Source organism: Elephas maximus, chromosome 20 (genome assembly GCF_024166365.1).
Source record: "Elephas maximus indicus isolate mEleMax1 chromosome 20, mEleMax1 primary haplotype, whole genome shotgun sequence".
Lineage (NCBI taxonomy): Eukaryota > Metazoa > Chordata > Mammalia > Proboscidea > Elephantidae > Elephas > Elephas maximus.
This window is the reverse complement of record NC_064838.1, coordinates 22086038-22113709: the sequence shown is the minus strand read 5'-3', so window position 1 is coordinate 22113709 and position 27672 is coordinate 22086038. Positions and strand designations below refer to the sequence as shown.

The 27672-nt window shown below is 36.8% G+C and overlaps 1 protein-coding gene across 2 annotated transcripts in view; it reads left to right on the top strand.

Moving 5' to 3' along the window:
* Window positions 1–26332, top strand: part of CNTN3 (contactin 3) — a 465770-nt gene extending 439438 nt beyond the window's left edge. For both annotated transcript variants that reach the window (XM_049862422.1, XM_049862421.1), the window contains 4 exons: window positions 335–524; window positions 22341–22453; window positions 23083–23251; window positions 25079–26332. In XM_049862422.1, coding sequence (XP_049718379.1) covers window positions 335–524; window positions 22341–22453; window positions 23083–23251; window positions 25079–25179 — 573 coding nt within the window. In that variant the 3' untranslated portion in view covers window positions 25180–26332. The remainder of the gene's footprint in view (window positions 1–334; window positions 525–22340; window positions 22454–23082; window positions 23252–25078) is intronic.
* Window positions 26333–27672: the final 1340 nt, after the last annotated feature.

Below are 27672 nucleotides of genomic sequence, written 5' to 3'. Positions count from 1 at the left end.
GTAACTGTGGCACCACCTTGGGACCAGAGCTAAGTAGGAGCTCCATTATTAATATGGAACCTTAGCTGTTCAGCCAGAATCCCCACTAGTCTTTATTGTCCCCATGACTCTGAAGCCGAGGATCAATTGCCATTTTTATTGTGCTTAAACTACTGTTTACATATATCAAGGAAATGTTTTTCTGTTTTTATCTTTTGCTATCAAGGTCCTCAGTATAGGTCCTCGGTAAATATCTGCTGAGTCAATGAGAAGATAAATGTTCGTATTTCAACAAAAGCACTTAATGTATATATTTTGTCAACACTTTGCATGTTTTATGTCTTCTTTTCTCCAGGTACGGTTCTGGAATAACAGTGGAGGAGAAGAAGAATCATCAAGTAAAGTGAAAGTGTCAGGAAATGAGACATCAGCCCGACTCCGAGACCTGAAGAGCAACCTGGCCTATTACATGGCTGTCCGGGCTTACAATAGTGCTGGTGCCGGTCCCTTTAGCGCCACAGTTAATGCTACAACCAAGAAAACTCGTACGTATATTCTGGTTTTCAAATGGCAAGCAACATATTTTACATTCATAATGGTAGCCTTCTTTATCATTTTAAATGGCGAGTCCAAATCATTAATCCCACTGATTTGACATAACTGTAACTCCAATCCCTTGGAAACTCAGAGCCAGACATATCTTTGTATCCCTACATCTTTGGGTAGAGAACTCATGTGAAAATGAATGTGCACCTTTTGAAAAATCCTAGTGTGGAATGTTCAATTAATAATGTGATAAACGTTGTTGTGGTTGTTAGTTGCCATCAAGTCAGCTTTGACTCATGGCAACCTTAGCATAACAGAACGTCGCCTGGTTCTGTGCCATCTTCGTGATCATTGGTATGTCTGAGTCCATTGTTGCAGTTATTGTGTCAGTCCAGCTCATTGAGGGCCTCCTTTGCTTTTCTTGTCCTCTCCTTTACCAAACATGATGTGCTTTTCTAGTAATTCATCTTCCATGATGATTAGTCCAAAGTAACCATGCTGAAGTCTGGCCATTCTAGCTTCTAAGGAACATTCTGGCTGTTTTTCTTCTAAGACTGATTTGTTTGTTCTTTTGTCAGTCCACAGTATAGTCAATATTCTTTTCTAAAACCACAGTTCAAAGGCATCAATTCTTCTTCTGTCTTCCTTTTTCATTGTCCAGCTTTCCCATGCATATGAGATGATTGAAATAACCAACATTTTGATTTTTAAAACTTTAAAGAGATTTGGCAACAGATTTTCCCAGTGCAATACGTAGTTTGATTTCTTGATTGCTGTTTCCATGCACGTTGATTGTTGATCCAAGTAGAATGAAATCACTAACTTCAAAAATGTGATAAATGTAATTGGATTTATTTTCATATATTTGAAGTTCCCCTAAAGGTTGAGGATTTCTGATAAGTATGAATAAGCTAAGATCCAGGCCCAAGAATCAGGAATGATTTTTTTGCTATTTTTTTCCTATATTATTTAAAAGATGGCAGTGTGTGTTAGGTTATCAGAAGATGTTGGTCCGCTTCACCGTATTGATACTTTAAAAAATCTAACCAGAGACATCACTGTTGTCTTCAAAGCTGAGTCTTTGTTACCTATGTATTCACAGGTAAATTCCCAAGCTCTAGTGACATCTTAGGTATAACATGACTTTAGTTCACAAGAAAGTCAATTCCCTAGCCTCCCACAAGTATTTAAACCGGTAGCATGGATATATGTTTAGTCGCTGTATTATATTGCTACTTTCTCACAATGCAGCCTTTTGAATTGTCATCATTGTCATCAACATCAAACCAACCAGGTCAAATGTGTTGCCATCAAGGCAATTCCAACCCATAGCAACCCTGGAGGACAGAGCAGAGCTGCCCTATAGGGTTTCCAAAGAGCAGCTGGTGGATTTGAACTGCCAACCTTTCGGTTAGCAGCCCTTTCACTTAACCACTGCACCACCGGGGCTCCTAGCTAACAGCAACTGAGAATGTTCTGTGTACCAAATGCTTTACACACATTCTTGTATTTAATCTTTGTAACAACCCCGTGAGGTAGGTACTGATATTATCTTCATTTAAATGGTGTGAAAAGTGAGACATGGAGCGATTAGCTATAGTACAATGATACAGTGATTTTACTTGCTGAAAAAAAGGTTTTTTGTCTTAATTTATTTTCAAAGTGTCTTAATTCACTAGAAGTGTTTGCTTAACTGGCTTTATACAAGAATGAGACTCTTCTGCTAGATGGCAAATTTCATTAACATCATGCTACATTTCACGTATGATTCCTAAATTTTTAGAGCATATATTTGTTGCTTAAAACTCCAAAACCAAAAACAAACCCGTTGCCGCCTAAAGTCAGTAATAAAAAATAAACCAATTCTGTTTATTCACATCGTTGTGATTATCATTGACTAGCATTGTTGTGGATAACTGAAAATCTATATAAAACATCATTCTACTACTTTGGATTTTAAATTGCCACTGTTAATTTAATCAGGGAATCTCAACGTTTATTTTTGCATTCTCTACAGGAAAAAGTTCAGCTACCAGCTTACTAGTATAATAAGCATTAAGTTTAGCAAAAAAGTCATTTAAATACCTTTAAACCATGCATTTGTAAGCAACCAACTAATGTGACAAATAAGCACTATCTTTAAGTAATTATTAGGGAAAGTCTGGCCCAATCTTTATTCATAACACATGGTTGTGGTTAGACCAAAGAGCATTCATTTGGATTTAGAGATACTTAAACTGAAAATATTCTATATTTACAACTTCTCACTAAATATGTTTGGTCTTCCCAATAACAATTCCTGTTTAAATATACATCATTATTTATGTATTCAAAGCACATCAGTCAAAAATTCTGATGACAGAAATATATGCAAACAAGTTTATCTGGCTCTTTCCTCTGACTTTATTGATGTGATTACACACCAGGAAATTATGATTGTAAAAGACAGTGGGATATCATGGTGGAATCAGTGAAGAATGTATGTGAATTGTTAAGGCAAAGGAAGAGACAGATTATAAATCAGCAGACATGTCATGATAATGTACAATGAATGAAATAAAATTTTTAAAAGAGGCAGAAACTCCTTCATAACTTAGAAATAGCATATAAATACCCAATTTAAAGTAGAAATTTGCACATGATAAAAATGACGATGGCTATCACTGAGCATGTCCCTGTCACTGTTCCAACCACACTCGATGCAACTCTCACAGCAACACCATAACTTGGAAGCTATTAGTATCCTAGTTTTAGAGATGAGGCAACTAAGGCATGTACAGAGTCTGTAACTTTCCCGGGATCAGATGGGAGTTCCTGGATGGCACAAATCATTAATCACTCAACTATTAGCTAAAAGGTTGGCGATTCAGTCTCACCCAGAGGTGCTTCAGGAGGCAGGCCTGGTGATCTGCTTCTGAAAGGTCACAGCCTTGAAAATCCTACAGAGCAGTTCTTTGCACACATGGGGTCACCATGAGTTGGAGCCAACTCAAAGGCAATTAACAGCAACAACAGGACAGGTGTCCAAGCCCAGACACAGTCTTTAAGTGTTTTCCTCTCTTTTGATGATATTTTTAGAATGTTCATGATTCATTTAACCCAAGTTAAATGATTTTGCTCTGTGCACAGCCACTGGGTAAGGTGATCAAAGACAGACAGGTCTCCTGAGCTCATGGAGCTATAATCTGATCGGAATTCCAACAATTAAATAAAATCCCTCCAAAAGCCATGCTCTCCTATTGTTGCAGTTGAACTGGAGTCTCCATATTGATCTGTCAGTGTTATTAGGGAAGGGTTTCCTATATTTGGTGGTAGATTCACACAGATAATTAAAATCCCTAATCATTTTAAGATTACATGTAAAGAACTTGCGTTAATTTTTAAATTGTGTGTTAAAAAGAATTTTTCAAACATGTACCAAAATATAAGTAAAACCATCTGTTAAAGAAAACCATTTCTAATATGGTTCCTGGCAGGCCTTAATAGTCATTCTAACCTTTGACATAGGTTTAACGTCAAATCCTACGTAAGAATTTTGGTAAGGCTTTTGTGATTATCACTATGAAGTAAATTATCCTCCTGGCTCGAGCATAAGGAACTAAAATAGCATTTTGAAGTACTTGCTTGCAATATGTCTTCCTCTCTGGATTGGGGAGAGAGTTCTGTTTCTTATTCACGCAGCTCCAGTGCCCAGCACAAACATGGCACATAGTAGCTACTCATTAAACGCTGGCTCCGTGGCTGAATGGATGAATTAAGCCTAAAGAAGCAGGCCAGCCTAAAGCACTATTATTAATAAAATGCATGTTATGAATTATTGACTGCACATTGTAAACCCAAAAGTTATGCTGTAGACCTTTACCATCTTGCTTAAAACCTGTGGGTTTCACACGTTCGTAATCATAGAATCCTGTATGCAAGGCTTTATGGCAATACAGATCTTGGGTGATATTTTTGATTACTGTAAAATAGCATAGGGATTCTCAAATTAAGTCCATTAAAAAAGCTTCCATTAAACACTTAATTTTTGACATCCAAGTACTTGTGGTGTTAAAAATCATTTCTAAGCCTCCTAAAGCAATCTAAGATGGTTACTGTCACTTGCAACCTGAAGAGAGCTAACTCTAAACAACACCTTCTGTCAAAAGGGACTGATAAGGAGAATTGCAGATGGTTTATAAATGATAAAATTTATTGGCTTCTTAAATGAAACATATTGAGAGGTTTATGCTTAGAGTTTGCAAGAAGTAATATGTAGGGCAAATATTCTGGTTTGCATAACTGAAAAATTAAGTGACAGTTTTGGCTTTCAGTATGGGTTGATCCAAGCATTCAAGTAACATCCTCAAGAGCTGTCTAGTAGGATCTCAAAGGGAACATTTCTAAAACTGAGCTCTCGGCTGCTCTCTCCACCCCATTTAAAACCTGTTCCTTCTATAGTAAATAGTAAATTCAATTCCATTACCTCGGTTGTTCAGGCCAAAAATCATGGAATCACTCTCAGCTCTTTTCTTTCTCTCATACCCTCCAACCAATCCAGAATCTGACCTTCTAAATTTATCCAGAAGCTACCATTTCTTACTGTAGCCACCCTGGTCAAGCTGCCCCATGGATCAGGGCGATGGACCCTCAGTCTTCACCCTTTTCTGCCCGTTTTCGTTAGATCAGAGTGATGCTAATTGTCATTCCTCTGCTCAGAACTTTCTGATGGCTTCCCGTCCCACTCCAGATAAATGCCACGTCTTTAAAATGCCAGGCAGGGCCTCATGCAGTCCATTCCCCTATTCCTGCTACAATTCATTTCCTACTTCTCTCCACCTTGTTCATTCTACTTTCCAGCAGGGCCTCTGTGTCTGCTGTTCCCTCTGCCTAGAAAGCTCTTCCTGCAGATAACCCCGTGACACATTCCACCATCTTTTTCAGATCTTCACTCTCCTCTAATCTCAAGGCCACCTGGCCACCATATTACAACTGCAGCCCCTTGTCTCCTGATACTCCCTGTCTCCTTCCCTGCTTTATTCTTGGGCATACCAAACATACTAAATCTTTTACCTATTTATTTTATTTTTGTCTTCTCCAACCTGTCTTGACTAGAATATAAGCTCATTGAGGGCAGGTGTTTTGCCTGTTGAGCATTGCTCTCTCCTCAGAGCTCTGTCACCAGAAGCTAAGTGATCATATTTTGTGCCCAGTAAGTATTGGCTGAATAAAGCATGACTTTATCCATCTCTTGGCTCTGCTCTATGTGGGCATCATCGTCCAAAGGTTTTCTCGTCAGGATAGCAGTATTGACACTTGTACTTCAAGGCCTATTTTCTCTCAACAGAACACTCAGGAAAAGGTAGACAACACCTTCCTTATTATTCCACTCCAGGGCAAGTAGAATTCTTATTGGGTCAGCTTGGGTTAATGCCATACCCAAATCAAGTTTTGTGGACAGTTGATAGAAAAATTTGATCTGGCCAGGAACACATACCCAGACCCTCCCCTGGAATGAGGGTATCCTATCTTTTTATACCTGTTGTACACGTGTATCCACTTATATAATCAGTTTTGTACGTCAGTTTTTACTTTTCGAAATAATATCCTCATCCATGTAGGCTGAGCCAAAATCAGTTTTCTGGATTTAATAAAGCCAATAAAGTATGTTTTTAGCAAGTAAAAAATAAAATATACGTAAGTCAAGTACTAAAAATATGAATCAGAATATTTCAGAGCTTTTTGATAAAATGACTATTCCTGTCTCAGACACATAATTTGGAAGTTTAAAGTTCTCCTATATACAATTTAATTGTGTAATCTTCTACTATAAGCTACGGTTTGGGGTACATTTTAAGGCAAGGTTCCCCAAATTTTATATGTGAACCACTCTCAATTTCTTGCTATTTCCATGGGCCACCTCTACTAATATGCACTAATTTTTTTTCTTAAAAATTAACTTACTATTTTTACTTAAATAAATTTTCTGTGTGTGTTTTATGTAAAAGTTTACACAGTAAATTAGTTTCTCATTAAACCATACACAAATCGTTTTGGACATTGGTTGCCAACTCCGCCACTTGTCAACACTCTCCCCTTCTCGACCTTGGGTTCCCCATTTCCATTTGTCCAGCTTTCCTGTCCTCTCCTGCCGTCTCATCCTTGTCCCTGGGCTGGTGTGCCCATTAGCCTTGTATACATGGTTGAACTATATGTATTATTGTTTGCTTTATGGGCCTGTCTAATCTTTGACTGAAGGGTGAACCTCAGGAGTGACCTCAGTACAGAGTTAAAAGGGTGTCTGGGGGTCATACTCTTAGGGTTTCTCTAGTCTGTCAGACCATTAAGTCTGGTCCTTTTTTTGAGTGTGTGAGTTTGAATTTCATTCTACATTTTTTTCCAACTCTGTCTGGAACCTTCTCTTGTTATTCCTTGTCAGAGCAGTCAGTGGTGGTAGCTGGGAACCATCTAGTTGTGCTGGATTCAGTCTGGTGGAAGCTGTGGTAGTTGTGGTCCATTAGTCCTTTGGACTAATCTTTCACTTGTATCTGTAGTTTTCTTCATTCTCCCTTGCTCCAGACAGGGTGGGACCAGTAGAGGTATCATAGATGGTTGCTCTAAGATTTTAAGACCCCAAACGCTACTAATCAAAATTGGGTATAGAACATTTTCTTTATAAACTGTGTCAGTTGAGCTAAATGTCCCCTGAGACCATGGTTCTCAGCCTTCAGCTCAGTTACTCAATCCCTCAGGGAATTTGGATGTTTTTTTATGAATCTTCTATGAATTTGACTTGGCCAGGTTGTGCTGACTTCCCCACTATTGTGTACTGTCTTATCTTTCACCAGAATTACCATTTATTCATTGTCTAGTTAGTGTTTTTCCATCTCCACCCCTCCCCTCCCTCGTAACCATCGAAGATTATTTCTGTGTGTAAGCCTTTTCATGATTTTTTATAATAGTGGTCTCATACAGTATATGTCCCTTTGTGATTGTCTTATTTCACCCATCGTAATGCCCTTCAGGTTCATCCATGTTGTGAGGTGTTTCACAGATTCATCCTTGTTCTTTATCATTGCATACTATTCCATTGTGTGTACGAGCCATAATTTGTTTATCCATTCATCTGTTGGTGAGCACTTAGGTTATTTCCATCTTTTTCTATTGTGAATAATACCACAGTGAACATGAGGTGCATATGTTTATTTGTGTGACAGCTCTTACTTCTCTAGGATATATTCCTAGGAACAGAATAGCTGGATTGTGTGGTATTTTTATTTCTACCTTTTTAAGGAAGCGCTGTATCATTTTCCAAAATGGCTGTACCATTTTGCATTCTCATCGGCAGTGCATAGGAGTTTCAATCTCCCCACAACCTCTCCAAGATTTGTAATTTTCTTTTTTTGTGTGATTTATGCCAGTAATGTCAGGGTGAGATGGTACCTCATTGTACTTTTAAATTGCCTTTCTCTAATGGCCAGTGACAAGCCCTGGTGGTATAGTGGTTAAGTGCTACAGCTGCTAACCAAAAGGTCGGTAGTTCAGATCCACCAGAAGCTCCTTGGAAACTCTATGGGGCAGTTCTACTCTGCCCTATAGGGTTGCTATGAGTCAGAATCGACTCAATGGCAATGGGTTTGGTTTTTTTTGGTGTAATGGCTAGTGATCCAAAGCATTTCCTCACATGTCTGTTAGCCACCAGAATCTCTTCTTTGGTGAAGTATCTGTTCATATCCCTTGCCCATTTTAAATTAGATTATTTGGCTTTTTGTTGTAGAGGTGTTGGATTTTCCTATAGATTTTAGAGATTAGACCTTTGTCAGATATGATGTAGTCAAAATTTTTTTCCCAGTCTGTAGGCTTTCTTTTTGCTCTTTTGGTGAAGTCTTTTGATGAACATAATCGGGTTTTTTTTTTTTTTTTTTAAGTGTTTAATTTTTTAGAAGATCCCAGTTATCTAGCTTATCTTCTGGTATTCATGTATTGTTAGTTATGGTTTGTATTCTATTTATGCCATATATTAAAGCCCCCAGCATTGATCTTATTTTTTCTTCCATGATCATTATAATTTTAGTATTCATATTTAGGCCTTTGATCCATTTTGAATTTAGTTTTATGTGTGGTATGGGCCCTGTTTCATTTTTTTACAGATGGACTTCCAGTTTTGCCAGCAACATTTGTTAGAAAAGACTGGGTTTTCCCCATTTAATGGACTTTGTGCCTTTGTTGACAACCAGGTGACCGTAGGTGGATGGATTTATATCTGGGTTCTTGATTCTGTTCCATTGTGAGTGCATCTGTCATTGTACCATTACCAGACTATTTTGGCTACTGTAGCTGTATAGTAGATTCTGAGGTAAAGTAGCGTGAGGCCTCCTACTTCATTCTTCTTCAATAATGCTTTACTTATCCGAGGCCTCTTTCCTTTCCATATGAATTTAATGAATAATTTTTCCATCTCCTTATAAAAATGCTGTTGGTATTTGGATCAGTATTGCATTGTATTTGTAGACTGTTTTGGGTAGAATTGAAATTTTCACAATGTTGAGTCTATCTGTCCATGAGCATGGCATGTTTCTCTGTTTGTTTACGTCTCTTTCGGTTTCTTGCAGTAGAGTTTTGTAGTTTTCTTTGTATAGCCCTTTTACAGCCCTGGTTAGATTTATTCCTAAGAATTTTATTTTTTTAGGGACTTTTATAAATGATGTTGCCTTCCTGATTTCCTTCTCATAGTTTTTTTTTTTTTTTTTTTTTTAATTGGTCTGTAGGGATCCAACTGATTTTTGTATGTTTATCTTGAATCCTGTTACTCTGCTGAATCTTTCTATTAGTTCCAGTAGTTTTCTTGTGGAATCTTTAGGGTTCTCTATGTATGGTATCATATCATCTGTGAATAAGGATAGTTTTACTTCTTCCTTACCAATTTGGATGCTCTGTATTTCTTTTTCTCCCCTTATTGCTCTAGCTAGGACTTCCAGTACAATGTAAGACAGGAGTGGTGATAAAGGGCATTCTTGTCCCGTTCCTGTTCTCAGGGGGAATCTTTTAAGCCTCTCTCTGTTGAGAATGATGTTGGCTAGTGGTTTTGTATAATTTTTTTTTTTTCTTTATAGATACCCTTTAATATATTGGAAATTTCCCTTCTATTTTTATTTTATTCAGAGTTTTTTTTTATCAGGAATTAGTGATGATCTCTATCAAGTGCCTTTTCTGTGTTGGTTGAGGTGATCATGTGATTCTTTTGCTTATATGGTGCATTACATTGATTGATTTTCTAAGATCAAAGCATCCTGGCATATCGGGCATGAATCTCACTTGGTCGTGGTGTATTTTCTTTTTTATTTATGATGCTGAATTTTACTGGCTAGAATTTTGTTGAGAATTTTTGCCTCTATATTCATGAGAGATATTGGTTTGTAATTTTCGTGTGTGTGTGTGCGGTATCTTTGCCTGGTTTTGGTAACAGGGTTATGCTGACTTCATAGAACTAATTTGGCAGTAACCTTTTATTTTCTATGTTCTGAAATAGTTTGAGTAGTACTTGTGTAAGCTTTTCTCTGAATGTTTGGTAGAATTCTCCAATGAAGCCATCTTGGTCAGGACTTTTTTTGTGTTGGACGCTTTTTTAAATACCTTTTCAATCTCTTCTCTCGTTATAGGTCTATTCAGATTTCCTGCCTCCGTTTGTGTTAGTTTAGGTACGGAGTGTGTTTCTAGAAATTTGCCCATTTCCTCTAGGTTTTCAAATTTATTGGAGTACAGTTTTTCATAGTACTCTGTTATGATTCTTTTTTATTTAAGTTGCGTCTGTTGTCCCCCATCTCATTTCTTATTTGAGTTATTTGCTTTCTCTCCTGTTTTCTTTTGTCAATCTAGCCAATAATTGTCAATTTTGTTGATCCTGTTAAAGAACCAACTTTTGCTTTTGTTGGTTCTTTCTGATGTTTTTCTTTCCTTTCATTTTTTTCCTGCTCTGATATTTATTATTTCTTCTGTGACTCTGGGCTTCTTCTGCTATTCTCTATTTGAGTTGCAAAGCTAATATTTTTATTTTATCTCTTTCTCCTTTTTTGATGTGTGCATCTATTGCTATAAATTGACCTCTGAGTACAACCTTTGCCGTCTCCCAAAAGTTTTGATATGATGTGCTTTCATTCTCTTTTGATTCTAGGAGTTTTTTGTTCCATCTTTGACTTCTTCTATTACCCAGTGGTTTTTTAAGGAAGATATTATTCAGTTTCCATGTTTTTGATTTTTTTTTCCCTTGCTCTTCCTATTATTAATTTCTACTTTTATGGCATTGTGACCAGAGAAGATGCTTTGCATTATGTCAGTGTTTTGGATTTTATTGAGAGTTGCTTTGTGGCCTAAGATGTGGTCTATCCTGGAAAACGTTCCACATGCATTAGAAAAGAATGTGTACTTTGCTGCTGTTGGGTGGAGTGTTCTATATATGTTTATGCAGTCAAGTTTGATGACTGTATCCTTTAGATCTTCTGCATCTTTGTTGAGCTTCTTTCCAGATGTTCTGTGCTTTACTGAGAGTGATGTGTTGAAGCCTCCTACTTTTACTGTGGAACTATCAATTTCTCTTTTCAGTGTTAGAGTTTGTTTTATGTATTTTGGAGCACCGTCATTTGGTGTGTAGATATTTATTATTGTTATGTCCTCATGGTTGGTTGTCTTTTTAATCATTATATAATGTCCTTCCTTGTCTTTTATGGTGGATTTTGTCTTAAAGTCTATGTTATTTGAGATTAGTATTGCTATTCCTGTTCTTTTTTGGTTGCTGTTTACTTGATATATTTTTTTCTATCCTTTGATTTTTAATATATTTATGTCTTTGTTTCTAAGGTACGCCTCTTGTAGACAGCATATTGATGGCTACTGCTTTTTTTTTTTTTTTTAATTCGTTCTGTCACTCTGTCTCTCTATGGGTGCATTTAAGCCCTTTATATTCAGTGTGATTATCGATTGGTGTGAGTTTATTGCTGTTATTATGTAGTGTCTTTTTTTTTTTTTTTTAGTGCTGATGTTTTCTTTGTTCTTCTTACTATCATATGCTGAATTCCTTTAGTTTGTAGGTTTTTTTTTTCCTTTTTGTAGGTTTTCTGTTTACTGAGACTTTGTTTTTCTTCTTTATTTTGTTGAGTGGGTTTGTTAACTTTGTTTGCAGTTACCTTGATGTTTACCTCTATCTTCCTAAGTTTGAACCAGTCTTTTTATTACTTGATATTGCCTTGACTTCTCCATTTGCAAGTTTTATACCTACACCATTTACTCTCCCTTTTACTACTCTGATATTGTTGTCATTTACAGACTGTCATTTCTGGCTCCTTGTTGTAAGTCTTTTAATTTTGTTTAATACTTAATAGTTCATTACCTAGGTTGTTTTCTGGCTTATGCTGTCCTGTGTCCTAAACTTAAGTTGTTGTCTGATGTTGGTTCTCTAACCAGACTCTGTATAGTAATTCTTGTAGGTTTGGTTTGTTTTTATATATTCCCTTAATTTTTGTTTTTCTGGAAATGTCCTAATTTTGCTTTCATATTTGAGTGAGAGTTTTGCAGGATATATCATTCTTGGTTGGCAGTTTTTTTTCTTTCAAGATTTTATGTATGTCATTCCATGGCCTTCTTGCCTGCATGGTTTCTGCCAAGTAATCAGAGCTTAGTCTTATTGTTTCCCGTTTTTATGTGACTTCTTGTTTTTCTTGAGTTGCTGGCAGGATTCTTTCTTTGTCTTTCATTTTGGCAAGTGTGATTATGGTATGTATTGGTGACTTTCTTTTGGGATCTATCCTATGTGGGATTTGTTGATCTTCCTGGATGGTTAGTTTTTCATCTTTCATGGTGGTAGGGTAGTTTTCTGTCAGTAAATCTTCAATGATCCTCTCTATGTTTTCCATTTCTTCTCCTTGTTCTCCTTGGAACTCTGATCACATGCAAATTTTTGCTCTTCATTGCATCCTACTTAGTTTTTAGGTTTTCTTCAATCTTTTCTCTGATTTTTTCCTCAAAGTGGTATCCAAGGATTTTTCTTCTGTTTCACTGAGCCTGTCTTTACATAGTTTCATATTTGCTCCTAAAACCTTCCATTTCACTGCCCATTTCTGAAATCTCATTGTTTATTTTTTGGATTTTTTAATTGCTGGTTTTTTTTCATGATTTCTAATCATTTATTTATTTTCACATTTTGTTCCTATATTATTCTCCTGAATTCTTCCATTTCTTTGTGTATGTTTTCCCTGATTTTTTCTGTATTTTCCATGGTTTCGTTTATTTTTCCCTAGTTTGGTCCAGGTTTTCCTTCTTCTCTTTCCTAATCTCTTAATGAATCCTGAATGTTTGACTTTTCAATTACCTATCAAGTAGTTCCAGTGCCTTTTTTCTACGGGAAGGTCATCTGGTGTTTTATTTTGGTCATTTACTGGAGCCGTCTTGTCCTTTTCTTTTAATATATTTTTTGATATTGTCTGATGTCTCCAGGACATTCAAGAATTATTTTCTTCATTTTTGATTGTAGGTTTGTTTAATCCTGCCCTTTTTTTTTTTTTTTTTGGTTATGTCTGGGCAGACAGGCTGGGCACACTCTGTTTCTTGCTTGTCTGTGGGTGCAGTAGTTTGCACCACCTTGTCCAGGTGGGCAGGTCCAATCTCTCAGCTGTGGTGCAGCAGGGCAGGTGCAGCAAAGGAGTGGGGCAGGGATAGCTCATAAGTGGTTGTTGGGGGTGAGGTGGACCTGGTACGGCAGTGATCCATAGTGTCTCCGGCCAAGCAGCCATGACCCATTGGAAAGTGGCGGGGGCAGCGTACAGGGCAGAAGGGTGGGGTTGGGAAAGCATGTATCTCTGGTTATCATGTGCTCTGTCTCCTTTTTGGAGCTCCCTGTCTGGGGTCATTGGTGTTTGTGCTCAAATATGGCAAACCTGTGCCACTTTAGCTGGCAGAGGACCTCCACCCCATAGCTCTCTTCATTCTCTATTTTTTGTCAGTTTCTTCTTCCACTCAGTGCTTGATCTAGTATTTCATCCCTTCATTTGATGCTTAGGGCCCCAGGATTGATGTTTCTATCTGTTTTATTTAGTTTTTTGGGTCTTTGCTCCAGAGGAATGGCATGGTGCTTCTGTCTATAGTGCCATGCTGTCTCCACCTTACTTACATAAATTTAAAAGAAAAATGAAAAACTACTTTCTATTTGAGTAGTAGAGAACCAGTATCACTGTCATAAGTAGATTTTAACAAAGTAATGAGTTCAATACTACTGCTACTGTTACTACGAATAAATACAATAAAAAATAAGCCACTGTCCATTTTAAACACTAGAAACATACCCTCACGTGCACAAAGCCCTGAATCTGCTCCCTCTTTGTTTGTGACATTAGCTTTAGAGTGATTTTAAAGACCTTTGTTACCTGTCATTGAGTCTGCCCCCAATTCATGGTGACTCCATGCATGTGAAACAAAATGCTGCCTGGTCCTGCACTATCCCCTTGATTGGTTGTGAATTGGACTGTTGCCATTCATAGGGTTTCCACTGGCTGAATTTCAGAAACAGTTTTCCAGGATTTTCTCCCTAGCCCATCTTAGTCTGGAAGCTCTGCTAAAGCCTGGTCAGCATCATTAAAAAAAAAAAAATCCATTGCCTTCAAGTTGATGTCAACTCCTAGCAAAACTATAGGACTGAGTAGAACTACCCCATAAGGTTTCCAAGGGGCAGCTGGTGGATTCAAACTGCCAACCTTTTGGTTAGTAGCCATAGACTGCACAACATGCAAACCACCACTGATGGAGGGGCAGTGGCTCTGCATAAAATACATTGGTCTAATCTGGTTTCCTACATAGAAGGTGAGAATTCTACCACTCAACCACTGATGCCCCATATTTAAAGACCTAGTAGCTCCCAAATTCAGGTTTCTCTTTGAAGTAATGGGAAGACTAAAAGGGAATTTCTCTCTAGGTGATTTACTGTTATTTGGTGACTTGGCTGTGTATCACATACACATATATACGTGACTTACTCATGTTTGTATATTGCACAGATCACACAGACAATACTGGCATACATTGCTTATTAATGTGTGTACCTCAAACTTAGGACTTGTACTTTTCCTATATATGGACAAAATTATTTCTGATTTTCTGTAAGCTTTTAAGAAAGATGACAATATAACATTGAACTTTACCAGGATTAAAACAGAAATCAGCAAAATTATAAATGATATAAACTTTATACTTTATTGGAGATGAGGCACTTTTTTGGAAATCTGTCCCACTCGTCTTCGAATCCTCCTGACTATTGTAAATCTTCCTGCTTATAGTTTACAAATGCTAATGTTTTCGTTATCCAAAGAAGGAGAATTTTTCGTCAAGAAAATTCCCTTGAAATTGAAAACAAAGAGTGTCTTCCCTGTCTAGGTTCGACCCCAAAGCCAGTCTTTTCTGAGTTTTAAATGAGTTAAGAAGTAAGTAGATATTTTTGTTGTGTTTTTAAAAATTGAGCACATTTCCAATGAAAAAGAATTGATCTATTTATGTATGAGTTTCCTAGTGCTACTGTGGCAGAAATACTGCAATGTGTGGCTTTTATAAAAAACAAATTTAAGCTGGAGAAAAATGTAGAACAAAATTCTAACTCAAAAAGAAAGACCAGACTTCCTGGCCTGACAGAGACTGGAGAAACCCTGAGAGTGTGGCCCTTGGACACCCTTTCAGCTCAGTAATGAGGTCACTCTTGAGGTTCACTCCAGGCAAAGATTGAACAGACTCATGGAACAAAACAAAACTAAAGAGGTGCACCAGCCCTGGGGTGGGGACTGGAAGGCAGGAGGGAAGAGGAAAGCTGTTAATAGGGAGGCCAGTGTTGAGAAGGGAGAATGTTGACATGTCGTGGGGTTGTTAACCAATGTCGCAGAACAATGTATGTACTAACTTTTTGATGAGAAACTAGTTTGTTCTCTAAGCCTTCATCTAAAGTACAGTTAAAAAAAAAAAAAAAGATTACAACCAAAAAAAAAACAAAACAGAAATGTAGTTTTTCAGAGTTCAGGAGGCTAGATGTCCGAATTCAGGGCATCAGCTCTAGAAGAAGGCTCTTTCTCTGTTAACTCTGGGGGAAGATTCATGTCTCTTCCGGTATTCTTCAGTTCCTTGGACATTTATATGGGGCATGGTATCTATCTTCCCTTATTTGTGCTTGCTTCTCCCTATGCCTAATTTTCTTTCTTATATCTCAAAAATCATTAGGCATAAGACACACTGTATAGTAATAGGGCCTCATTTATACAACAACAAATGGAATTACACATGGGATTACATCCACAGGTATAGGGGTTATGATTCCAACACAAATTTTGGAGGGACAATTCAATCGGTAACAATTTATAATACTGTCAGTGATTCCAAGACAAATATACGCGTTACTTGGAAGAAACAGGCTTTCAGTTACCTGATGTCTGTCAATGCCACATGCTTTAAGCAGTTTAATTACAAATGCTGATTATACTCATCTCAAGTGCAGTCCAAGTGCACAGTAGACCTCCTAGCTACTGGTGATAGCAACCACTTATCGCTTAAGTCATCTTATTACCATCAGATGGCTAAGAAAAAGTTTGGAAAAATATTGAATTTTGTATAATTGATAACAGCAAGTATATGTCCTTAAAATTCCATATTTTAGACGTAAGTGCCAACTTCACTGTTAACACTGTGGATACCCGTTGCCATCAAGTCGATTCCAACTCATAGTGACCCTATAGGACAGAGTAGAACTGCCCCATAGAGCTTCCAAGGAGTGCCTGGCGGATTCAAACTGCCAACCTTTTGGTTAGCAGCCACAGCACTTCACCGCTACACCACCAGGGTTTCCAACAACACTATAGATAGAGAAGAAATTAAAAACCACTACTTGTTAGTTGCCATCTAGTCAGCTCCAAGTCATGGTGTCCTTATGTGTAACAGAAAGAAACATTGCAGGGTTGTGCTCCATATTGATGATTGTTGTTATGTCTGAGTCTGTCGTTGCGGCTATTGTGTAAGTCCATCTCACTGAGGGTTTCCCTCATTTTCTTTGGTGCTCTATTAAACATGGTGTCCTATTCTGGCAATTGGTCTTTAGTGATGACGTGTACAATATGAGCAAGTCCACATCTCACTATCCTCACCTTTAAGAAACATTCTGGTTGTAATTGTTTTAAGAATGATTTGTTCATTCTTTTGGCAATCCATGGAATATTCAATATACTCAATATTCAAGCCTACTTAAAAGCACCACTACCACTCAAAAATAATATCATTAATATTTTTGGTGTTTTCCTTCTAGACTTTTGTTGTACAGAATGTTTTGCCTGCACAATAGAGGTTATGTTGTATATATACCTATTGCCATCAAATCGATTCCAACTCATGGCGACCCTATAGGACAGAGTAGAACTGCCCCACAGGGTTTCCAAGGAACACCTGGTAGAATCCAACTGCCAACCTTTTGGTTAGCAGCCATAGTTCTTAACTGCTACATCACTAGGGTTTCCATGTTGTATATGTAGTTACCTAGGTATCATAACTATTTCCACATGCCATTAATAATTTTTCATAAATATGTCAATGTATGTATAACATTCCATTGTGACCATTTACCACGCTTTATTTTGCCATTTTCTTATTGGTAGACATGCCTGATATCCCCAGCTATATCTAATCAACAGCCTTACAGTGATGACTTTTTTGTAGGCAAATGTCTAAAGAATAATTAATCTATAAAGCTGGTGTTGAAGATTCTGATAAATCAAATCCATAGAAGAAATTATGTGGTGATGAAAGAATAATAACAACAAAAACCTCTCTGTGTAATACTTTTTTCACATTCCATTGAAATTTTTGAAGTAATTTTATAGCCTGTCAATTAGTGTCATGATGTAAATCTAGTAACATGCCACCTTTATATTAGAATTACATTAGTTTTACCATTTTTTTCTATTTTAGCATACTATCAGCAGTAAAATTTGAGTTGAAAAACTCTGTAGAATATAAAGGTTGATAAATGCTTTCTGAAAAAAATAAATAATGTAGGCTGTAAATCAAGCTAGTTCTAATAAAGTTTAGAACTCAATCAGCAGGTTCTGGGTTGGGCTTCCATACAGGGTAGAATGTAAAATATGAAACTGGAAATCCTTGGAGGTGTGCCATCAACTATCTCCTGCCCATTCCTACTTCAGGACTTGCTTCCATCCATTTACAAAAAGTCATCAGTGCTATTTGGATTCATGGTTAATAGCTGTATCAGTCAGATTAGGCTAGTCCAGACCAGCCAAACTCAGTGGCTAAAAGCTACATATGTTTCTTTCCCATTCATACCACATGTCCATCATTAGCTTCCTGTTTCCCTAAAAAAAAAAAGAAGCTTCTGCTTGGAAGTGGCACGTGTCACTTCTGCTCACATTGCATTTGTCAAAACATGTCATACAGCGAAGGCTGATGCCTTCGAGATGCCAATGGGAAGAGGACGTATGTCTGCTTCCAAGTAGGAAGTCCCATGACCAAGGGTTACATCAGAGATGCAGGAAAGCCCAATCCTCGCATGGGGGGCCTACAAAAATCTTAAACAATGATAAACCTAGGCCAAAAAAACCCAAACCTGTTTCTGTCGAGTCGATTCCAACTCATAGCAACCCTATAGGACAGAGTAGAACTGCCCCATAGAGTTTCCAAGGAGCACCCGTCCAGGAGCCAATAAATCAGGATCATAAACAAGGTATTTCTAAAGAACCCAAGATTATGTCTAAGTTACCTGATAGATCTCCAAGGATCCCTGCATTGCCTTCCAATTTCCCTTACTGCCTGAATCCTTCCTCCTCAATGTTGCTGCCTTCAATATCCACAAGCCTAAGCCTTTATAGAACATTGTCCATGGGTGGGGCAAACAGCTAAGCACTCAGCAGCTAACCGAGAGGTTGGAGGTTTGAGTCCACACAGAGGCACCGCAGAAGAAAGGCCTAGCAATCTACTTCCGAAAAATCAGTCATTGAAAATCAGTGAAGTTCTACTCTGACACGGATGGGCTTACCATGAGCCAGAATCAACTCCACAGCAGCTACCTTTTTTTTTTTTGGTATAAGCCTTTATGCAATAAAGAGGTTACGAAGTTACATTTTAGAGATTCATTCCACCACGATCGATCACTTACATAAATATGTTAATAAAATGTTCTCAAAAATGTATAAAAACTACCAAAAACTGGCACTTGTTTAACAGAGGAATCATAAAATCAAATGCCTTCAATGGCCAAAACTGAAAATCTAAACCTGTTGCCACTGAGTCGATCGATTCCAACGCATGGCAACCCCATGTGTTGCAGAGTAGAACTGAGTTCCATAGGGTTTTCTTGGCTGTAACCTTCAGGAAGTGGGTGGCAGGGCTTTCTTTCTGCAGTACCACGGATGCGTTCAAACTGCCAGCCTTTCAGTGAGTAAGTAGCCCAATGCAAATGGGTGGAAGGGCTAAGTAGGAATGGAGGCAGTGGGTGGGTGGTGATCTCTTCTTATCTTCAGCCCATGCTTGATATCCCCAGCATAGCCCAGTATTTCTGATCTTGTGATTTTCCAGGAGAAACAGGAAATCCAGATCTAAAAGGAAAGCTCCCAAGTTTTAACAGTTGGGAACTAAGTAAAAAAATCTAAATACCATGTTTACCAAACCAAAAGCCAAACTTATTGCTGTTGAGTCAATTTTGACTAATAGTGACCCTATAGGACAGGGTAGAACTGCCCCATAGGGTTTCCAAGACTGAAATCTTTACAGAAGCAGATTGCCAGGCCTTTCTTCCACAGAGTGGCTGGTGGGTTCAAACCACTGATCATTTGGTTACCGGGTAACTGGAAAATTCATTCTGCTTTCTAATATGCCACATTTGAGAAATGTGACCAGCCATGGGTTGTTCTGTGGCTGCTGTGGTGAACTCGTTTTCATTTATTCTTCTGAATCTTTGCCCCATTCAGAATCTTTTCGTTGCATGAATCATCCCTTAGGGGGTACATAGGAAATATATCAAACTTGTTTTTTTGATAGCACTACAAAAGCATTTCCTTAATCTTCGGGTATGTGTTTCTTGCATTAGTCAATGATACACACATATTGAATTGATACCTATTCTTTCATGGCACTGGACTCATGGATAAAAACTAGTATATGGACTTAACTGTGTCAGAGACCAAACTGAATATTGTCTCTGCCTGCAAGGAACTTACAGTTCCGTAAGGAAACTGATGTTAATAAAAATAAAACCACAATTAAATGCAAAAATCATACCTATAATGAGGACTATGAAGAAAAGGGACCCAGTATATGGAAAGAGGCTCAGCTTTAGCCTGGGAAGTCAGGAAAGTCATTCCTAAGAAAGTGAGCTTTGAGTGAATTTTAGAACACATATGTTTTAGCATTCATTTTTACATCATTTATAAATTTATTGCCAGTCATTCAAGAGTAAAAGTCACAGTTGTTGTTCCGTGCCATCGAGTGGATTCTGACTCATAGTGACCTCATGTGACGGAGTAGAACTGCCCCATAGCGGTTTCTTGGCTGTAATCTTTATGGGAGCAAATTGCCTGGTCTTTCTCCCATGTAGCTGCTGAGTGGGTTTGAATCAACAACCTTTTGGCTAGCAGTCAAGGCAGCCAAGCACTGAGCAGTTGCACCATCAGGGCTCCTTCACAGGTGATTAGCATAATGTAATATGGAAATCATTGGCTTTGGAATTAAAGAGCTGGTTTGAATCCACCTAATACTTCTTACTAGTTGTCTCTTAAACAGGATTTTTTTTTTTTTTAACTCTCTGGGCCCAGATTACCTGTGTATGGAAATGGACATTATTATAATGCAATTTTATGAAGATTAGGTAAATTATATAAAATCGTATTCTACAATGTCTAATACATTACAGAGGTTTAATAAGCATTAGTTGCTTATAATAGAATTTTGAGGATGGAAGGAAAATTTATCTTGTTCAGAATTTGCCAGATTGCATTATTCTTACCAGTGATAAGAGACGACTTTAAGGGTGGTTCACAAACATGTTTTAAAGTTTAATGATTCTGAATGTATTTTAGTGAGTTCCAGAAAACTGTAACTATCATATCAATCTCATTATTGTGTGATTGTTATTGTTTGGTACACGGCTAAAATAGATACTTACTTTTTTTTTTTTAATTTAGTCAATTTTTTTTTTTAAAAAAAAGCAAAAATGATGAAAAAGTATATGACTGTCTGAGCCTCAGGAAACACCGATGTAATTCAAAATAAGAATAATCACACCCAGCACAAACCTTTTATTTTTTCCCCCTTTCTCTTTTCCTTTATCCTTTTTGACTTTTCAAAAAATATTCAATGCAGGCTGAACTCATTCAACTTATCTATTTTGGGATTCATGAAAGATAAACCCCAAAGTTATATTGCAGTCATTTCTTCAGCAAGGCTAGTGTTCAGATGGGTGATACAACCAAAATTACTCAAGTCTTCTGTAACTTCCAGGAGCACATTTTTGATAGGACAAACCATGCTGAAGTGTGTTATCTGAGCTGCATCAAATTGGACCTGTCAGGCCACAGGAGTCACAGAATTTGGGGAAATGTTCTAACAATTATGTGCTCATATCAATTGGATTGAGCCATCAGAGCAAGGTCATAAGTATTTCAACACTAAGCAATTGCCATTGTATATTTTTGTTATCAAAGCACTGCAGCTTGAATACTCATAGCTGACTTAAGTCCACTGTTAATATTGAATCACAAGATTTTAAAGAACAGACATTAAGCAAAAGACTCTGCAGGGAATTCAGTCTTGTTTGCTGTCAGTGGTCACATTCATGCACCTGAGACTCCTTTCCATCTGTAAGTCCAGCCGTCTTTCCTTCCTGGTATGAGTCAATGATGTTTAGAAATTTCTCCAGATAGCCAATCTTTTATATCATTTTTCCATTACAAATTCAGTTAACTGAATCACATACTGTGCTTATATCCACAAGCACAACATATTTCAGTACTGTTTTGGGCCGTTACAAGGCTGTTGCCAAATGAATAATGTTATGTTTGTTATTTGTGATTGACAAATAAATATTCAGTGCCCGGTCTTTGTTGCGATTGACAAATGCTCGTGGGCCCCTGAGCATGAGTTTGCTACCCCAGTGTTCGTGAGAGGAAACTGAACTGTTAATCCAAGTCTGTAAACCTCAGAGAGTTTCATTAATCCTCTAATGGAATCCTCATTAACGTTTTAGTGTTTTGCCTTATTTTTCTCAAAAATTAATTTAAACTTGGCAAATGAAGATTTTAAAATATATTCTCTCGGTTGCAATATTTCACATGTGTAGCTGTTACTTCATGAGGATAAATCTAAGTAATCCTTATTTTTGATTGCCTCACATTTTGCCCATCTCATCATACAAGACTGGCTTTAAAAATCATCCACGCTTCATTTCTTGCAACTTTAATCTGCTTATTCGGCAATTTCTCGTTTGCGTCAAAACAGGTCACAGTGCCTGACTACCTTGGCCTATCACCAAGCGTCCCCCTAGTGGTGGATAAAGACATTTACTTATCTCCACCATCAACGTGATTTTCCTAAAGAATATGATGAATATGGTAAAATGAATTATCTCACAATTTAATTGAAATTCCATTATAAAAAGAAATTTAACTACTCTGCCATTTTTTTCTGATTTTGTCTATATTCCATGCATTATCAAGGAGACCCTATTGCTGCTAGCCTCCTATGAGAGTCATTTATCTGCTCTCATGGAAAATATCACTCCATGCTCAAATTTGTTTTAATTTCTCATTTTGCATTTCAAGCTCCCAGTCAGCCACCAGGAAATGTTGTTTGGAATGCTACAGACAATAAAGTGTTACTTAATTGGGAACGAGTAAAAGCAATGGAGAATGAATCAGAAGTAACAGGATATAAAGTAAGTTGTATCATTTGCGATGCTTTCTTTCCCTGCTTCTGGGACTACTTCCCAAGGACAGCTAGGCTTAGAGGAATTTTTCTAAATGTGGATAACATGGTTTCTATAATGTAATTTTGACATACAGGTATCAAGCTTGTTTTTTTAAAAAAAGTATTTTCCAAAATGATTTCTTCAATATAGATTAAGTGAGGTCATTCTGCTAATATGGAGGTTTTGGAACAAAATATTTCTAAATTGTTCATTAAGTTAATCAGTTTGGTAGTTTTGACGCTCACCCATATACTACTTAAAAAACAACTAAAGGTATTGGCCTTAATTCCTCAGCTCTAATTTATGATCCGTACATTATAGCCCTGTGCTATATTTCCAGCCTTACAAATACCCAAGCCAACAGAACTCCCCCACAGAAGTTCACTCTTCCCCATGTCCTTGAATCTGAGAGCCCAATGATTCTAGTATGTGCTAATCCCTAATAAAAGAGCAATGGACAGAACAGTGAATGGAATTTATATTCTGGTGGGCGTAGAAAGACAAAATAAATAACGGTAATGTCAGAGGGATAAGGGCTCTGAAGAAAATAAAAGTGAGAAATGTAATAAATAAGTGTATTTGTTCATGAATTTTAGGTTTTCTATAGGACTAGCAGTCAACATAATGTCCAAGTGCTGAGCACGAATAAAACTTCAGCTGAACTTCTGCTGCCCATTAAAGAGGACTACATTATTGAAGTTAAGGCCACAACAGATGGAGGGGATGGAACCAGTAGTGAACAGATCAGGATTCCAGGAATAACCAGTAAGTTGGATGAAGCCAACATTTCTATATTGACAACATCAGTATTATGGACACTGTGAGTCAGTCTACTCCTTCATTCCTTCTTTTTTCCCCACCATCCCTTACATCTAGATGCTGGGGACGTTTTGCAATGTGAGAGATAAAGCAACAGTAACCCCTTGAGAGTGGTGCAAAATAGGGAGAAAGATAAGAATGGGAAGATGTCAAAAAATATTTAGCAAAATTTTCCTAATTTGAACATTTTTCTCATTCTCAGCTATGCCTGAATTCGCCTTTGTACTGCCTATAAAAATAGAATTTCTTAAGCATTTCTCCAGAGCAATGTTGAACACACAAACGGTTTTCTAAGGCCTTTGATATTCCAGTTGTTTGCCTCCTATAAATTATAGATGAATCTTACCAATTCTTTAAAAAGTAGAAAAATTAAATTAACGTTGTTAGGGTCATAAATTAATTATGTTTGCCAAAGCAAAAGACATATTAAGAAAATTCTGAGTTTCAGATTTCACAGGAGTTTTATAGGAACTTTTCCTTCCAAAATGCAGATGAAATCTGTTTTTCCTTCTATAAATTATACTTTTTGAGTTAGGAGAAACAGACTTGTGCATATATATGTTTTATCAGTGACAGTGGTAGAGGACATTTTATCTTCTCTTCTAAATTCAAAGTCTGGAGTTTTCAGGCCTCAGTAGAAACACTGAAAGGATCACCTTGTCCTCATATCCTATTCTGTAGATCTTAATGACATGAATAACTCAGCTCCCTGTTCTCTTTCATTGATCTCATACTAAGCTATAGTACTGGGCAGTCAAGATTTTATTTTAGGGGGAAAAATGACTGACATCATTAGCAGCTAACGAGGAAGAGAGAAGTGGAAACTTGGAGGAATTTATTTTTCCTTGAAATCATAAAGACTAAAACAAACTAAGCTAAAATGAGATGATGGAAGGTACTTATCTCAGACTTGCCACAGACATTTCAAAAACTGTATATAATTCAGTAGGGCAAAACCAGGAATTAAGGTTTTTTTGTTTTGTTTTGTTTTAACATAAGGCATGGTCTTTTGTTCCTAGAGTAGTGTAATGTATAGAGTTAACATTATGATATTGGCAAAGTGGCACTGTTAAAAGGAGTAGTTTTCGTAGTTTTGCAGGAACAGACATATTTTAGTGTTTTAGGAGTGCTGAGTCAAGAATAGCTTTTTATCTGATTTCTTCAGCCTTGCTGAGCTTGCAAAGACCAGTGACTGCACAAGGCCTCTGTATGAAAATGAAGCTTTTATTGATTGCCTTGTTTTAAAAGATGATATTTTATATTATGGATAATAACTTATCTGGAAATGCATAAAATATATAAATGCATATTATACTCCCCCCAAAAACACACACACACACGCACACACGCACACACACAAATGCAGATTTTCCTAACCCCTATCCAATGAAGCATTCTTTAATCAAACCATTGAATTATCTCAAAATTGTTTGTGGTAGAGTACAATTATTTTCAAAATGATTAAGTTGTTTTTCCAATTTCAGTTAAAGTTGGATGGTATTAGATGAAGAAAGTCTGAAACAATTTAAGAAAATTTGAACACATGGATGTTTTCATAGATATTAGTGTGTACATAAATATATCCTAGCATACTGTACTGTACCAGCTGCTGTACTGATAAATAAAATGAAGACTAATAATAAATTGTTTTTTAATAATAAATTGTGGCACCAGGGTAGGTATATGCTATGATTTGATTTTGATATGAGACATTGCTTTAGCCCTGATTACTTGTATTGGTACAATCCTTATTAATGTTTTCCTCTTTGACAGACATGGATGCAAGAGGATCGACGTCAGCCATCTTGAACGTCCACCCTGTGTCGAATTCTATAATCATAGTACTGTTCTTTATTGTAAATGCCCTGTGGTGATTGTTCTGTTTTAATTATTTACTGGAAAGTTAATTGAATACAAAAAAGTGCTTTCATGAAATGCAGTGATTATGCATGTTTTTTTTTCCCAACTCTGTATTTTTAACTTTCTACTTCATTATGGGTAAAATATGAATACAATAAAAAAAAAAGCAGTAAATCCTTTTAGAGGAATCTGAAATGCCTTAATCTTTACCTCATGAACCAAAGGAATTTACATATTACATACTTCAGACTTTTGATATAAATGTTCTTAAGCTTTGAGTTTAAGCACTGCCTACGGATAGACTCACACACTCTCATGCATACAAACACACAGGATTTTTTTTTAACTGAAAAACTCTTATTATAATAAGCCAAATGCTATTTTCCCATTATAACAGCGTTGTGTGGAAGACGTAATCAGTATCCTTTTAAAATGTTAGTTTCAATCCCCAAGGGTGAAAAATACTTTTAAAAAATTATCCTGTTTGGAAAGGGGTGGCATGTGATTCAAGAGTGTTATGGAAATACGCTAGAGGCTCCTCAGAAGACAGGCCTGGTGGGCCATCTGCTTCCAAGAAGTCACAGCCTTAAAAACCCAATGGAGCAGTTCTACTTTACACACATGGGTCACAAGAGTCAGAATCCACTCGACAGCAACTAACAGAGCTTGGAAAGGTGCTGTTTGGTTTAGAATGCCACTAAGTGGTTGTGAGACTGTACAAATGACTTTATGTTCTGTATGTCTCAATTACTCAGCCATAAAATGTGGAGACAATTATACCCACCTGTATAAAGAAGGAAATATGAAAATGCCTCGTTACCCCTAATGCACTGGACCTGTGGAAAGTGTTGGTATGAATTTATTTAACCTTATAAAAGTCATGGTTACCAGCCACGTATTTAAAGTCTGCATTGCACATTCTAGGTAATGCTTTCTCTTTCATTTCGTGATATTATAATATGGAGATGACCACATTTTATCCTTTCTCAAAAATTAAAAAGAAATTTCAAAAGGAATTGTACCCCCTCCCACATGCACACGCCTATGAACAAGCCTTCAGGTTTTATTAAAATGTGATGGAGAAAAGAAGGAAGGATCTGAACTTCAGCCCAAATATTATATAAAATTCTCTCATGATCCTTCATTTCCCATTTCTCTTTTTGGATGGCAGAGTTTTGTTTTTTTTTTAATGAAATCCAACCATCTGAGTGAGTCTGGCAGGCTTTTTAGTTTCTGAGTTAAAATTTGTAATAGAACCATGGCGAAGTTTCTGACTTTGATATGTATGACTCGGTCTTTCAATATGTGGTTTTCAAAAGATTGTTGAAGACATGACTTCATAGCAATATGTAAAGAATATATGAAAACCATCATATTGAGTATTAGACACTGCAAAATCAATTTTTTACTTCCTTCCTACCAATGTCACATTTTTCAGCAACTTTTACTTATTTCCAAAGTTATCAGAATTTGAAACCAACAGTTCAGACATCGAGACATCAGATTAAAAATTAGCAGAATTCTGATATCACCATAAAACATTACCTTTAGAGATTATACATAAGGTAAAGTCGTTGTACGCAAAGGAGAGAGATGTTTATAACTTTCTCTGTAAGGTCTGTACATAATGTATATAACTAGAAAAAGTCTGAATGACTAGTAGATTCCATATGACCATTGTTATTTCCAGTCAAAAAGTGGAGAAATGCTTTCTTCAAGGACCTGTATTTTATGCTGCTTGTAAGGGATTGTACCTTTTTATTATTTAGTAATTCCTATAATATGTTCCTATACTTTTCATTTTCAAGATGATCTTTCTCTTGTCTCCTTTCATTTCTAGCAGTATATCTCCATGAGATAGGTACTTCGTTTCATATTGAAAAGTATAAAATTTACCTTTAAACTCCTGTGTGTGTATCCTATGGTTATCTGTATTATTATTTTCTATTATTCGAATAAAATTTATAATGATAAAATGCCCGTGCATTGTTAATTTTGGTGTGGTCAAAAAATAACATCTACAGGGAGAAGTAAGTAGGAATATACCCTAATAGTTCTTATATTTTTTGGCCAGCTGTTAGCTTTTTTTTCTGCCTTTTAGCAGGATATTTAAAAAAATATAACTTTTATAACCTAGTGATTCAGTAAAACCCACAGTTTGAGACAATGACTTCTGTATTAGAGGTATTTTAGGTATGGAGGAGAAGGAAAGAGGGAAGAAGCAGAAAATTCAGTTTATGGAATCAAGGTATCTAGATTCGTCTGATTTTTCTTTTTTTTGGTTCATCATGTCTTCTCCCACGTATTGGATCATTATTTTCTTCAAATTAATATTATTACCAACTCATGAAGTTCCTCATAGATTTTCTCAGTGGTATCACCGAGATACCCATTGATACCAATGTTAAAGTAAGACTTGCTCTTTGTGGTACAACATATTCTAGAAGTTGAAAATGTATGTATTAGAAAAAGATTAGTTTTTAATTAACAAACAATATAAAATGTTA